The sequence below is a fragment of the Culex quinquefasciatus genome, chromosome 2 (genome assembly GCF_015732765.1).
Source record: "Culex quinquefasciatus strain JHB chromosome 2, VPISU_Cqui_1.0_pri_paternal, whole genome shotgun sequence".
Classification (NCBI taxonomy): domain Eukaryota; kingdom Metazoa; phylum Arthropoda; class Insecta; order Diptera; family Culicidae; genus Culex; species Culex quinquefasciatus.
In genome coordinates this window covers 9,414,903-9,430,592 of record NC_051862.1, presented here as the reverse complement: position 1 = coordinate 9,430,592, position 15,690 = coordinate 9,414,903, and the positions used below count along the sequence as shown (strand labels likewise).

Sequence of the window (15,690 nt, the reverse complement as noted above, 5' to 3'; positions counted from 1 at the left end):
TTACAGTTTCAAATTTAAGGCAAATAAATATCTAACAATATCATCAAATGATTAAATCTGTGGGTTTTTTTTTCGTTAAATTTGATGACAATCAGTTCAATTTACAGGCAAGTACGGAGCTCGGAAGGAACGCAAAACTGTATTTAAATAAACACACAAGAAACGGTCAGAAATTTTGTATTTCATAAATCATCGGATAATGAAATCTTCAAAAAAATAAGAAATCAAAAATTAAAGAAAATAAAAATTTTAAAAATTACGGTGCACATCAACCAGAGATTTTGCACCAAGATTTTTGTTACAGACATTTTAGTATCCTCAATTTTTTATTCATTCCTGTACACAAAGTTATTACAACATAATTTGAAATTTTTACAATCGGATTGTTGCAGATTGATAATTTTGGAGTAAGAAGACGTTGCGGTTTACACTTAAATCAAATAAAAGTTTAAAATTATCACACTCAAAAATTAAAAAAAAAATAAATCCAAAGATTTGAAATTCGGAAAAAAATATAAATTGTAGCATTGAAAAGTTCACAGAATTTAAATTAGGAAAAAAAATATTAAAAAAAAATCAGTAAATCACTAAAGAATTCTTAAATGAAAATACAAAAATTTTAAGACTACAAAAAAAAATAGAAATTATGAATTCGCAATTCGCAATTTTCAGTGTAAGAACGGGCCTTGACCGATCTTATGCACCAGGTTCCCGACGAACACGCACTGCCCTTACACCTACATCTCACCCTTGCTCTGAGTCAGTACGAGCAGCACGCTAGAACACGCTTTGAGTGTTCGTGCCAGGCATGCACACCTTCTTTTCCGGTTACGCATTTTAACTCGGCCGGGGGTGGTACATTACGTAGGGTTTGATGTAAGTATAAGCGCCTAACCATTTATAGTGTGCCTATCAACTTTCATTAAAGCAAAAACTGTTATATATTTTAGTTTGAATTCAAAAACTAATTGTTATTTTACTGTGTATTGTTTTCTCCTGAAATCTTTCCTAGTGTTGAGTCGTGTTTATCTGTTGCTATTTCTTCTGTCGCGGTGTTTTGTTACAATGTTTTGAACCTAAGCATGTTATTAAAAAGTTTACCAAAAGTACAATAATGTTATGTGTGTGACTTTGATCATTCAATATATTGAGTAAGGACTCAAACCTTACTTTTTTGAAGAAAAGGGCGTAGATTAGAACAATAGACAATAAAGGAAAGCAAACTACATAAAGTTCGATACTGAAAGAATAAGTGTATGTTGAAGGAAAGAAGAGTAAAAGCTGTATGAAGTAGATTAAAAATATAGGCAATAATTTATGAAAAAAGCTATCTGATAAAGGATAAATAATATCATATAAGCTTAGATAGCATTAATGACAACTTCAGGAGCCGATTGGGGATGTTAGGGAAAACACATAGCAGTTAAAACTGGCAAATAAAGTAGAGGAGACTTGACAGATAAGTGAAACAGGACTAAAGTAGTTGGAGATAAGAAGAAGAGATACTCCGAGTTGCGATGTTCTAGGTACATCCACAACAGTTCGTTCAACATGCTGTGGATCAAAACAATACCTTCTACAATCACAAATTACTTCCCTTTCCCACATTGCCGCTTTATGATGTAGTCCATGCTCTGCAAAGAAAGGGATGTTAGTAAAATATAAACACTATAAAATATCGATACAGTTACTTTCGTGAACCTGAGTGACATCAGGGTTTCTAATGTTGTTGTTGTTGTCTCCAGTGTGATAATATCACTCCAAAGTGGTTGTCGTGGTGCAATCGTTCTCCAACCGCAGGCCCAGACACGACATGAAAATGGAAACAAACAAAAACAAAACAAAACAAAACAAAAAGATGCATTAGTATAAGAAAATAAGTGAAACGAAAGATCATGCAATCAAAATAAAATGGTGGATAGTAAACAGAAGCAGAATTAGAAAATCAGTTATACATAATAAAGAAATAGAAGATAGATAGTAGCTGAAAGTGGAAAGAAGAGAAACCCCGTATTGCGATGTATCAGGTACATCCACAACAGTTAACTCAACATGCTGTGAATCAAAACAATACCGTCTACAATCTTCCCTTCCCACATTGCGCATCCCTTTCTTTTGGCCGTCTCTACTCTGACCCTCGCTGGTCAAAGGTTTACGAGTTCGTTTCCACAGGCCACCAGCAAGGTCACGTGTTGTCATCATGATGACGAAACCAAGCCAACGTGGAGGTAAGAAAATGGGTAACTTGCAAGGAACCAGAGCAGCTGTTTTGACCAAGGTCTAGGTCAGCTAACAGCACTACGGGTGTAGTTCCGCTCCTTCCAGGATGTTCCTCACCGGGTGTCAACCGAAAAGGTATCATTTCACCCTTGGCCTGCAAAAAAAAAAAAAAAAAAAAAAAAAAAATAGGAATTATGAAATGAAAAAAAAAATCTCTACTTAATTTATTAATTACTAAAACTAATTCTTAAATTTATAAATTCTTTAATTCTAAAAATTCTTAAATTCTTAAATTCTCATATTCTTAAATTCTTAAATTCTCATATTCTTAAATTCTTAAATTCTAAAATTCTTAAATTCTTAAATTCTTAAATTCTTAAATTCTTAAATTCTTTAATTCTTAAATTCTTAAATTCTTATCTCGAGATGTTTATATTCATAAATTCTTATATTCTTAAATTCGTTTTCGTTTTACGGAGCAAGGTGGGGGACGCGGCCTCAAGTCAATCCAAGTCCGGTTTCTTGTGGAAAAAAGGGTAGTGGCCGAACTAGTATTGCATACAAAATGAACACCACCGGAAGATATAGTGGATCGGGAGGGGGAAGGTGAAAGAAAATTAGTGTAGGTGTGAGTAGTAAGAACTTGGATTGATTGACCAGTTACGTTTATCTAAATTTAAAACATAATAAAGGAACTCTAAAGTAGTTATTCAAACAAAAATCAAAACAAAAAAAGCCTGGAAGAAAATACAAAGAAACCCTATTATGCATTCTAACTCTAAATGGAATCTAAGAATCGCTCTGGAAAACGAAAGATGAAATAACTTGTATATGGAATACAAATCTTGATGTTGAAACCTCCAAACGGGGTCCCCGTCCTGTCACGTCCGTCAGTAGTATTGTCGTACATTACACCTAGAAGCATTTCTGCCAAAACCTTAACTAAACTTTCTGAAATAACACTAATCTTAAATCCCCATAACTTTTAGTAACAAAGCTAAACATTCCTTTATCTTGCCTAGTTTAAACCTGTCTTGCCGCTTCCAAAACTAATAAACATAAATGAACAGTTCATATTTAATTAGTTAAACAGGCATCGTGAATGAGAAAATAGACAACCATTTCGTGCCTTCCATTTCATTAGGGCACACAACTCATGTGAACAAGAGTGTAACTCTCTCACACCTTATGAAAACTATCATTTAAGTGAAAGGGACACACTCCTGCTCACAAAACCCATGCGCCCTTTTGAAATGTTAGGCTCCATTTGATCGTCAAAACCAGGGTTACCAGGTCTGAAGAGTAAAAAATCTGGCAAAAAATCTGGGAAAAATCTGGCAAGCCACTTTTCTCAAAGTAATAAGTAATTTTTTGTTCAAAAACTGTGTATTTTTACTTTTTATACATTATAGCTTCACAAAATAAACAAAATATCTCAATAAAACAATGTGAGGAAGAAATAGAAAATTATTTTTTTCTAATTGGAGCTCAAAAAATCTGGCAATGCCAGATTTATCTGGCAACCTGGCACCCCTGGTCAAAACTCCAGTAGATCCTCGATTCGCAACAATGGTCGATACAAACATAATCCGAGAACCGTTAGTTCAACAGATTAACGAATTTTGTCCGATATCATTTCATTATTGATTGATCGAGATGCTATGGCAACTTTGACAAATCAGAACAGTACTCAACATGAATGAAAATTAGCTATTCTGGCTGGATTACTTGCCCCGCTAACTGTCTAATGTAATTCTGATTATTGTTATCTTTAAACTAATTCCTAAAATTACTTAATGAAAAATATTCAAAGACCCAATTTCAATTTTAATTTGGAATTCGAATGGAAAACTATTTTTATAGTCCTAACCTAACTCCCACATTCGATAGGGGAAAAGTCACATAATACATAATACATTATGTAGCGGTTTGTTGTACATTTGTGATATTTCCACTATCGGAGAACCTCTTGGTCTCGACGCCAGCTTAACTCACCAGCACCCGGTCACGGGAATTTCTAGCAGAGTTGGCTCTGTTAGAATCCTGCTAGAATGATTCTAGCAGGCCTGTTAGATTTCTGTTAGAATTTTGCTAGAACATTCTGACAGAATGAAATCTGTTAGAATTCTATAAGAATTTTGTGAGAAAATTATGAAATAATAAGTGTTTAAGCGAAAAGTGTCTGCTTAAAAATGTGTTGTAAGAGGTGATTTTTGAATAAAGATAAATTTTCAAACAAACTTTTCACCCAAAAAATTCTATCCGTTCTATTCTAACAAAAATCTAGCAGGATTCTAGCAGAAAATTTCTGCCAGCTCGTTCTAGCAAGGTTCTAACAGAAATCTAGCAGCTGGCCTGTCAGAACAGTTCTAGCAGCATTCTAGCAGGATTCTAGCAGAACCGGTTGATTTCGCCGGTTCTGCTAGAACCGGTTATTGCATTTGAGCTAGAATTCTTTGAGAATTCTTGCAAAGATCTGGCAGAATGACGGCACAGTTCTAGTAAGAATATTCGCGTTAGTATTCATTGTACACACGTTCCCAGTCACGGCGTTCTCACAGGATTCTTACAGAGTTCTAACAGAGCGAAAATATTCTTACTAGAACTGTGCCGTCATTCTGCCAGATCTTTGCAAGAATTCTCAAAGAATTCTAGCTCAAATGCAATAACCGGTTCTAGCAGAACCGGCGAAATCAACCGGTTCTGCTAGAATCCTGCTAGAATGCTGCTAGAACTGTTCTGACAGGCCAGCTGCTAGATTTCTGTTAGAATCTTGCTAGAACGAGCTGGCAGAAATTTTCTGCTAGAATCCTGCTAGATTTTTGTTAGAATAGAACGGATAGAATTTTTTGGGTGAAAAGTTTGTTTGAAAATTTATCTTTATTCAAAAATCACCTCTTACAACACATTTTTAAGCAGACACTTTTCGCTTAAACACTTATTATTTCACGTTTTCTGGTGCGATTGGAGCAAACACTTTCTGCAGGTCTTGATTCCACCTCACGTTTGTTCGCATGGTTTTAATGTGCCGGTTCCGGATGGACACATTCCATAGAAGTTGACACACGACGACTTGAAGTAATCGAGGATAAACAATATTCCGTGGTGGAACCTTTCGATTGCGCAGTTGTCTGGGATGCTCCATGTGTGGAATCGCCGACATCTCCGGTGCTGCGCTCACCGGCCTCCGAGAAACAGCTATCTGCGAATTCTTCTGTGAATTAAAAAGCAGAATGTTGTGTGTTTTGGATTGATTAAAATTACTCAAGTTCATTTTACTTACCGAATTAGGTAGTGCAGGGGAAAATGCATCTCCAATCAAGGCAAGAACGTTACAAAAAATGAACTTGCCTGAACATGTTCAATGAAAAGATGGTAATTGCGGAAATCACATTCGCCACAAAGCGGTTGGGCGGAAATGACATCATTTTCTACAGATTTTGCCCTGTCAGAATTTTCTCACAAAATTCTTATAGAATTCTAACAGATTTCATTCTGTCAGAATGTTCTAGCAAAATTCTAACAGAAATCTAACAGGCCGGCTAGAATCATTCTAGCAGGATTCTAACAGAGCCAACTCTGCTAGAAATTCCCGTGACCGGGTTGTAAGGACACTTTAAGAGTGTCCATAATACGCGACTTCCAGATGGTTAAGCCAGGTTAAGCCAAAAGACATCGATAAGCCTTGGTGCTGCGGCAAAGCGGGTTCTCTTCAGCATGGAACGATATCCATTGTGTTAATAAAATGGAAGTTTTAACAGTATTTGGAACAATACAATTAAACCCTCAATTTCATTACCATGACGGATCTATCCATACCCCTTGACAAAATGAGTACTATAACGATTTATATAATACTCCCCTGGCAAGGCCCAAGGATAAATTCTTATATTCTTAAATTGAATTTTAAAAGTCCAAACATTTTAAAAGCTTCCAAAACTTTTAAATTTGCATTGTAATAATAAATGTTTTGCAAAACAACACAACTTTCCAAAACTTCAATTTTTTTAAATCTATTATTTAAAAGAAATCTAAAACTAAAAAAAAATCAAAAGACATAAAAAAAATGTTTCTAATTTTTTTTAATCTACAAATTTTTAAAATAGAAAAAAGTCAAAAATTATTCGTTTTACCAGGTTTTACTGTTTTTAAATTATTCAGGGTTTTATTTAAAAAAAAACTTTTTTCATAAAAATATTTTTTTAAATTAGAAAACAAAAAAAAACGAGCCACTAAAATTTACCAAATAGTTGAGTAATCTTCATTACACGTGCACTGGCTAAAATCACGCGTCGTGCGTTTATGACAGACGTCAGTTTAGAAAATTTCACCGCATGTAAATAAACAAAACCACGAGCGAAGTGGGTGCTGTTTTGTGCAAAAAGTTTAGTATTTTATGTGAAAAACAGCACTAAAATCAGTGAAAAATGTTTCATTTAGTTCGTTCAAACATTAGCAGGTTCGTATAATAAAATTACTTCTCAATTAACTCAAATTAACGTTGAAATCCCCGTCTCTCCTCAGATTACATAAGAGCTCCAGCACGGCCCGGCTGCTGGCCAACGCAAACTTCTGTTCCGACTCGTCCAAGGACGACGATGGCCAGCGTAAGCCAAAACAACCGAAAGATGACCAGAAACCCGCGGCCGCTCCTTCCGCCGCCCTGAGTCGCCTCAACGAGCTGCTGTCGATGATGAACACCGGCAACGAGGTCCAGCTGGTGAAGAAGGTCCAGCTGGCTCAACCTGCGGGTCAGAAGAAGGGAGGCAGTAAGAAGGCCAAGAAGGAGGATTCCGATTCGGAGTCGGACTCGGACGATGAACGGCCAAAGGATTTGCTGAAGGCAACGAAGAAGGTCGCGAGCTCGCTGGGCGGAGATGCCAAGCAAACGGAGGCGGAACTGCTGGCCAAGTTGCTCGGGGGAAGCGGGGAGGGGTCCAGTCTGAGCGACGTCATCACCGGCATGCAGGTCGATCGGGAGGGCGCGGCCAAGGAGGAGGTCAAGCTAACCCGGAGCAACGTCGTGAGGAAGTCGATCGAAAAGAAGGCTTCGAAGGAACATCGGGGAGATTACGCGAGGGAACCTCGCGAGCGAAAACGAGCTCCGCTAACGGCACTTGTACCGCCTCCAACCGGAGCCAGCGTCAAGTTGTTCGACGGAGAACCGCTGGGCATTTTCACCGATCCGTCGCTGTTGCGCGAAAGTCCGGACGTCCTCAAGACCTGGAACGCCCTGCACGAGCGAGAACTCCGCCTCGCGGTCACCCATCCGCCGGCCAACCACTTCCAAAAGATGGCCCTCTGGACGGAGCAGGGCAAACTGTGGCGATTCCCCATCAACAACGAGCAGGGCTTGGACGAGGAGGCGAAGGTGTCCTTCACCGAGCACATCTTCCTCGAGGACCACCTGGAACCGTGGTGTCCGAAGCGGGGCCCCATCCGGCACTTTATGGAGCTTGTTTGTGTGGGGCTGTCGAAGAATTACTTTATCAGTGCGCACGAGAAGCGGGAGCACATTTTGTGGTTCCGGGATTACTTTGAGCAGAAGAAAGATTTGCTGAAGCAGGTAATCGTGCAGGAGTAGCAGCAGTTCGGGTGACGAATTTGTAATTAGTGGAATAAATTTGTTGAATGAATTTTCTGTGTTTGTGTTTTTGCGTGGTGTTGGGTTTGATGACTGCATTTTTTTTTAAAGGATTCAATGTTGATTATGAAACTTCATCTCTGTTCGGGACGTAAGATTCTAGTATCTAGAGCGTCACGCCGAGTGCACGCGATTACGAACTTTCGCTCTGTCGTCATCAATAACGGTAGGTTCGTCTACACCGTCTTCTACGGACGACGATGTCGATTCTAGATAGTGTGCGTCGTTGATGTGTGTAACATATTCAAAGACATCGTTAACTTCTTGACTTTGCTTGTGACTTCGACGTCCTCTCGGAGTAGCTGCTTTTTCTCTTTTTTGAAGTTGCTCCACCATCGGTTCGGGGAGATTCATGCGGAATTGTTGCTAATGGAGATTCGGGCGAAATTGCCAATTTCGCAATTAGAGCGTCGACGAGGCTTGATCTTTCTCTTTCCATAATTTTCTATTATTTGAAATTGTATTTTAAATTGCTTCACCAGCCGGTTTTAGCATTAGCAGTATGATCTTTAACCTTGTGTCAGGTTCTGTTCGATCAGCTGGGAAAAGAACGATCACAATTTTCGAAATTGCAATAAAATCCGATATTGCTGCATTTGGTTCTAGTTACCATCTAAAACTTCTTCACAAACTTCGCAATGTGCTTTCAGCTTTCGGCTGCTGATACGGACCGGCTGACGCAGCAGCAGCTGGGAGTTCTGTAAATCAATGAAGAATAAAAGCAACGAGAGCGGATAAAATCTGGGAGCAACAGTTACAAATTTACCACCTCTTGCAAATCAAGCATCATACTTCCCAGGGCTGTGACAGCTCGAGCTCGATCATTGTTTGCATCAGGACACTGTGACGAGAAGTTCGTCATTTTTGGGTTAAAATATATTGTTTTCAATGGGCCTGGAAATCCTTATTGGCTATGGAGGTGGTGGGACATCTCGAGGAGAAAGTTTGTTCGGTTATGACAATGATTATGCTTGATTTGCAAGAGGAGGTAAATTTGTAACTATTGCTCCCAGATTTTATCCGCTCTCATTGCATTCTTCATTGATTTACAGAACTCCCAGCTGCTGCTGCGTCAGCCGGTTCATATCAGCGGCCGAATGCTGAAAGCTACAGTTTTAGCATTAAGACAGAAAAATTCAACAGTGCGAAGTTTGTTATGGAGTTTTTGATGTTAACTAGAACCAAATGCAGCAATATCGGATTGTATTGCAATTTCGAAAATTGTGATCGTTCTTTTTCCAACCGATCGAACAGAACCCGGAACGAGGTTAACGATCATAATGCTAATGCTAAAGGAGGCTAGTACCAGCCGGCTGGTAAAGCAATTTAAAATACTATTTCAAACAATAGCAAATGATGGATCTAACACGCCAAATACAGGCAAAATTGTGCGAGATAGAAAAAGAAAGATCAAGCCTCCAAAATCTCCACCAGCCGAAGGTGGAGCGACGTCAAAAAAGAGAAAAAGCAGCAACTCCGAGGACGTCGAAGTTGATGCAAAGTTTCAGCAGTGACCGTCATCAGGTATGTGACTTTACTTGTCTTTATTATCCACAGTGGGCTCACTGATTGTCAATCTTTGTTCTCTCTCTCGCTGTATTCCTCCGTCTGTAGATGATTTCTTAAGTTCTTCAAACTTCATACCTACATCGATGCTTTCTTTTCTCCATTCCTCTTTATGTCAACTTTTCACTATCTTGATGGTCCTTCTGATTTTAATTCTAACGGAATTACTTTATTTTTGTCGATATGGTCTCAAAATGATGATCATGCTTTTCATAGATATTCATATCGAATTGGCTTTTGAATTCTTATTCTATCTGTCTCGATGGCTCCCGTTGTTATTGACAACCAGAGAGTTGAGTCGTCGTCGGTTGAGTCTTTACATTCTCAATAACTATCCAGGTTTTTAAGCGAAGATGGCGTTCGAATGGTGAACGCCCGAAATGTCAAAATCACGCAGTGGTATCAATATTACGGAAAAAGTGTGCCATGGCATGACAGCTACATTTTTTTCTGATGTTGGTGCTACTGCGTGATTTTGACATTTCGGGCGTTCACCATTCGAACGCCATCTTCGCTTAAAAACCTCGATAACTTTGCAGATCATGTTCAATCAAGTCATAAAAAAAATCTAAATTTAATTTTGCGTTTATTGCTTTTGTTGGAACAGTCATGTTATCAGTCAGTAAAAGTCCTTCAGTGTGTGGAAAATGTACTCCGCTCGTATGGGTTCCTTACTTGTGCTAAGGACCTTTTTAAAAATAAACCCAAGAGGACAAAAATTTGCTTCGAATTGTATAATAGTCGTTTATTTAAATATTTCTCTTTATAAAAAATATCTGGAATAGAAATAATAGAAATGATTAGTGACAAGCTTCAAAAAAATAAAAACTACGGGACAGTAACAGGACGGGCACAACTCTCGCAACGCACAATCGTTAACACCCAGAATTCCGTTCAATACTTTGGCAAATTTCGCAGCGACTTTAGCTTCCCCAGCAGCGTGGTCGTGTCTCGTGGCAGTTTGTGACACCCCCTCAGATTAATGTTCTTCAGCAGCTTGCAATTGGTCAAAATCGCGTAGATACTTTCGGCAGTGAGCAACGGCAGTCGCAACAGCTTCAAACCCTTTAACCTAATTAGATGTTTGCTGATTAGTTCGATGGCACGATCGTTGAGCAGGTGGCAATCGCTCAGATCCATCACTTCCAGCGAGGGACAGTTCAGGACCATGGCTTCGATGCCTTTGTCGGTGATCTGTGAAGTGGAAAATCTTTGAGTAGAAACACAAGAAGAAAAAAAATAACCCACATTAACGCAGTGCGACAGGTTGATTTCGCGCAGTTCGACAAGCTTGAAGCAGGTTGTGAGGGCCAGGTCCGTGACCTTGAAGCAGCCGGAAATTTGCAGTTCCTGGAGGCCCTGGAGCATGTCCAGCGAGAAGGTTTGCTGCTCGTTCCAGATCTCGATGGCGGGCCGCTCGAGGTCGATGCCGGTCAGGCCCGCGTCGGAGATCTGTGAGGAAATTTGGAAATCATTTGATTAAATAATTTAATAATTTAATAATTTAATAATTTAATAATTTAATAATTTAATAATTTAATAATTTAATAATTTAATAATTTAATAATTTAATAATTTAATAATTTAATAATTTAATAATTTAATAATTTAATAATTTAATAATTTAATAATTTAATAATTTAATAATTTAATAATTTAATAATTTAATAATTTAATAATTTAATAATTTAATAATTTAATAATTTAATAATTTAATAATTTAATAATTTAATAATTTAATAATTTAATAATTTAATAATTTAATAATTTAATAATTTAATTAAAAAAAAGATTGAGTATCAAACTTCGCTACCCTACACAGAAAAAAAAATCACGGTAATATTACATCTGGAAAGGGGTACATCTTTTATGTCAGAAAAAATGTGTAATGTTACCTGTGGAAATGTGTAATTTTACCACTTTTCTGGTGTAATGTCACTTTTTCAGTCTAAATTGAGGTAAAATTACATCATAAAAGAGGTAATATTCAACCTTCCAAAATTACAGCTTCCAAATTTACATTATTTTTTTCTGTGTACTTACCTTAACACACCCGTTCAACCGCAAGACCCGCAGCATCCTCAAGTAGGAAAACATGTACTGAATCGAGGTATCGTTCACACAGTTCGACCCGCAAAAGTCCACCACGGTCAGATTCACCAGTGTCAGACAGATCTTCAGTATCATACCCTCGGAAATCCCGGGCAGCATACTCAGGTGTAGCTCCCTCATGTTAGTCCGGCCTTTGTCGATGATCGCCTTCATGAAACCTTCGTCGGTGATGCGATCGCAATCCGACAGGTCCAGGATCGTCAGCTTGCGGAGCCTTCGGATTTCGCCAATTCCAAAGTCCGTCAGGAGCCAGCAACCGTTGAGCTTGAGGGTCTTCAACAGGGGCATGGAGTCGGCTATCTCGATCAGGGCAAAGTCGGTGAGGTTTAGGAAGGAAGTTAGATCTAGGTGGATCAAGTTGGTGTGCTTCCGGAGAACGTCGATGATGCCGGGGTCTTTGATGGGGGCTCGTGCGAAGAAGGACAGGCTGATGGTGCTCAGGGACATGCTCTCAATCTCGGCGAATTGTTTGAGAAACAGGTCATCGTACATGGTGTAGCTAAAGTTGACCGACTTCATCTGGTGCTTGTAGATTTTTAGGATGCGCAGAATGTGGGACAGAATTTGGACGCGCTGGTTTGGGTCGAGCTCCTTGAGGCACTTGGAGATCTCGAGGGACGATATGCGTGGGGCCATTGCGATCAGGTAGTTGAGGTGCTCCTCGTTGAAGGCACTACACTTGCGTAGACCGAGGTGGATAAGGCGCTTGCAGAGGATCATGTCTTGAAAGTCTACCGGGTGCCAGCTCTTGAACAGCTCGTCACAGTCGATCAAATTGAGACGTTCTAAATTTGGCAGGCAGCCCACGATGTTGCAGAGTTTTGGCTTGGTTAGTGCGCAGTTGTCGAACGTTATCTCGCGGATGTACACTCCGAAGAAGTCCCAGAACGCCGTTTGGCCGCTGAACTGAACCCGCGTCAGCTTGATGTTGGTAAAGTGCCGAAAGCTGTCCAGGAAGATCTGGATCGGAGACTTGCTGTCGCAGACCTCGATCCGCTCGAAATGAAAGCAAGTCGCGTTCAGGAACTGCGGATGACGCAGGGCCTCAAACCAACGACGACACGTAAGGGCCGCCGAGTTACGATCACTCGGTCGGATGAACGTGAAGACGTGGATCAGTACCTGAAAGAGAGAGTTCATGAGCCCGAGGGTCATCCAAACATTACCTCCTTACCTCCATTGGAAGGTTGTCCCAACCAACTCGAGCCCGCGGAGCTTTCGCGATGTATTGAAACACATCGTCGTCGAACGGAAACTCTCGATTCTCGACCTCTTCCTTCACCGGTTCCACGATCTTCTCCTCTTCTTCTTCCATATCTTCGTCGTCCGAATCAAACCCCAGCTCACCCATTCCATACCCATAGTAATGCAGATTAAAGTAACTCTCCATCATCATCTCCATCTTGCACAACAACCCTTTAAGATACCCGTCCGACCGCTGTAACCACCAAACAAGGAATAAAAATACTCGCGGAAACTCGCGATCGCGATCGCCGCGCCGAAGGCGCCATCTTGAATTTTGTGTTTGTCCAAAAACCGATCATGGCGTCGTTGTTTGTCAACAAACCCACGTTGGTCATTGAACGTGAAAGTTGAGTACGCGACCACAAACTTGGCACACTTTCGATCGCCGATGATGTGACGCGATCACGTTGCATCACGCCCGATCGGTATTTGTTGTGACTGTGATATCGACGACAGAGACACACGCCTGGGGGGGTTATATTTAGAAACTTCTATTCATAGGACATCACAAAAACAAAAAAAGAGCAAGACGCCTACTACGACTACTTGTTGTTGATCGTCTTGAGCGTGGGGATCGCCGCCTGTAGCCGCTCCTCGACCCGGTTCAGCTTGAAGCATCCGGCTAGCGAAATGTGCTGTAATGAAACTTTACGCCATTAAAAGGGTTACCCTGTTAGCCCATCCAAATCTGACGAATACGATACCTTCAGGTAGTGGCAGTTGACGCTGACAAAGTACAGACTGTCGTCCGTCAGCATGGGGCACTTGTTGACCTTGAGCGTTTTGAGCCGCTTCAGATTGGCCGTTATCAGGTCGATGCAGTGGTCGTTCACGTTGGGGCACTCGCTGAGGTCCAGGTACTCGATGGACTTGTTGTTGGTGACGAGCGCCTCGATGCCGGCCTCGGTGAGCTGTGGAGTAGTAGATGGGGGTTTTGAACTCGATCAATGTCGAAGCAGAGTGGTTCGCGGGGTGAACACGTCCATGGAAAGGAATTGTAGAGGTCAACTCTACTTGCAACTAGGAAATGATCGCAGATGAAGGTCACTCACCATCGAGCACCGCGCCAGGTGCAGTTCCTTCAGCTCGCCAAAGCTGAACCCTTTCTGCAGGGCAAGATCGGTGATCTTGTAGCACCCGGTGAGGACCAGCGTGCGTAGCTTGAAGATGCGATCGATCGCGAACGACTCGGAAATGTCCCATATCTCGAGCGGGTTGTACGGCAGGTCGATTCCCGTCAGGCCAGCGTCCGTCACCTTCGTGCAACAGTACAGAATCAGCTTGCGCAGGTGTAGCAGGTAGAAGTTGATGTACTGCAGGGTGGCGTCCGTCGCGGCGTTCGGAGAACTGCTGAGATCAAGGATTTGAATTTTGTCAAAGTTGAGCGTAACCTGGATGAGCGAGTAGTCACTTAGGCTGGGCAGTTCACACAGGTAAAGTTCTTGGAGATTCTTCATTCTGCGACCGATCACGCCGTTGAACATGGCCCGGTCGGAGATTCGTTCGCAGTTGGACAGGTCAAGAACTTCGAGGCGTTCTAGCTTGACAATTTCCATGATCCCCTCGTCGGTGATGAGAATACAGCGGCGTAGTTTGAGCGTTTTTAGCTTCGTTAGGGTGGTAGTGATAAGTTCCATGACTTCGTCGGTCACTCCGAGGGAAGAGGAAAGATCGAGGTGGACCAGGTTGGGTTGACTGGTGAGGAAGCTGATGAAGCCGGGCGTTTGGATGGTTTTCTTCACTTTACCAACTTTGAATTGCAGGGCGGGGGTTATCTTCAGCTCGGGTTGCCGTCTCAGCAGATCGATGATCGCCGGGGGTATTTTGTCGCAGAACGTCAGGCTGAGGCTCTCCAGACATAGTCCGTCCAGCATGGCCAACGTGCTCAAGCAGATGTCGTCGATCGACAAGGTACCACTAAACTTGAGCGTTTCCAGCTGAAACCTACGATTGTTGATGAACCGCATGATGTGCTCAACCATCGCGACTCTCCGTACCGCTGTAACCATCTTGAAACAGTTGGAAATGTCGAGATGGGCCATGTTCGGCGCGATCGTCATGATCCAGTTGAAGTGTTTCTCATCCATAAAGTCGTTATTCGCCACCGAGACATCCAACAGCTTCTCCAACACAAAGTTCGACTGACAGCAGTGGAACTGTTTGTCGAACTGCCACATCCGGAACAGCTCATCGCACGACTCGATCCGCAGCTTGCGCAGGTTTGGCACGTGCTGCAACGCCCACGCCAACTCCGTGTCCCGAATTAGGCAGTTCCGGAAGCTCAACTCGAGCACAAACTCCCCAAAATCCGGCCAAAAGTCACTGTTCCCGTAGAACGTCACCGAGCTCAACTCGATCCTCGGAAAGATGCGGAACGCCTGTATAAAGTTCTTGATCGGTGGCTCATTGTCGCAAAAGTTAATGTTCGAGAAGCGAAACACCAGCTTCTCGTTGAACGGGGTGTAGTAGTGCGACGCCTCCAACCATCGGCGACAGGTCTGCCCGGCGGCGACGCGATCGTCCAAGCTGACCATCTTCATGATCTTCAACAGCAGCTAAAAGTACAATGGTGAGTACAACATTCTGCGACGCAGTTTTCTTTACTCACCTCCATCGGAAGGTCGTGGAAGCCGGTGGTTTCCGGTTCGGGCGCAGGTTCCTCCTCCTTGGGTTTCTCCAAGTGATTGTTGGCTATGAAAAAGTCCATCATCGTGCCGCTGTAAATAAACGGTGTATGCCTAAACGATCCTTCTTTCCTTCAACGGAGAGCTATCGCGCGAACGATCCTTCTCGGTTGGTGGCAAAAGGTACAATGGCATAACTTGATCATCGCGATCGATAGGTAAAAATATCCCGAAGTTTCGAAGATACGAATGCGTCTTTGTTTTCGCACGAACTAACGC

At 41.6% G+C, this 15,690-nt stretch overlaps 3 protein-coding genes across 3 annotated transcripts; 1 reads left to right on the top strand and 2 right to left on the bottom strand.

Moving 5' to 3' along the window:
- The first annotated feature begins 6,546 nt into the window (after positions 1–6,546).
- On the top strand, positions 6,547–7,809 carry LOC6044032 (28S ribosomal protein S31, mitochondrial). The gene is made up of 2 exons (XM_001861569.2): positions 6,547–6,679; positions 6,745–7,809. The coding sequence occupies exons 1-2, from the start codon at positions 6,648–6,650 to the stop codon at positions 7,802–7,804; spliced, it is 1,092 nt and encodes a 363-aa protein (XP_001861604.2). The 5' UTR covers positions 6,547–6,647; the 3' UTR covers positions 7,805–7,809.
- Positions 7,810–10,282: 2,473 nt separating this feature from the next.
- On the bottom strand, positions 10,283–13,012 carry LOC6044034 (dynein regulatory complex subunit 6). Its single transcript, XM_038257288.1, is given in 4 exon segments — positions 10,283–10,624; positions 10,679–10,882; positions 11,474–12,710; positions 12,712–13,012. Coding segments are annotated over 4 exon segments (1,974 nt in total). The 5' UTR covers positions 12,945–13,012; the 3' UTR covers positions 10,283–10,324.
- Positions 13,013–13,258: 246 nt separating this feature from the next.
- Positions 13,259–15,516, bottom strand: LOC6044031 (dynein regulatory complex subunit 6). The gene is made up of 4 exons (XM_001861571.2): positions 15,396–15,516; positions 13,840–15,342; positions 13,492–13,698; positions 13,259–13,422 (listed from the first exon to the last, which is right to left on the bottom strand). Exons 1-4 carry the CDS (start codon positions 15,495–15,497, stop codon positions 13,330–13,332), a joined length of 1,905 nt encoding a protein of 634 aa, XP_001861606.2. The 5' UTR covers positions 15,498–15,516; the 3' UTR covers positions 13,259–13,329.
- Positions 15,517–15,690: the final 174 nt, after the last annotated feature.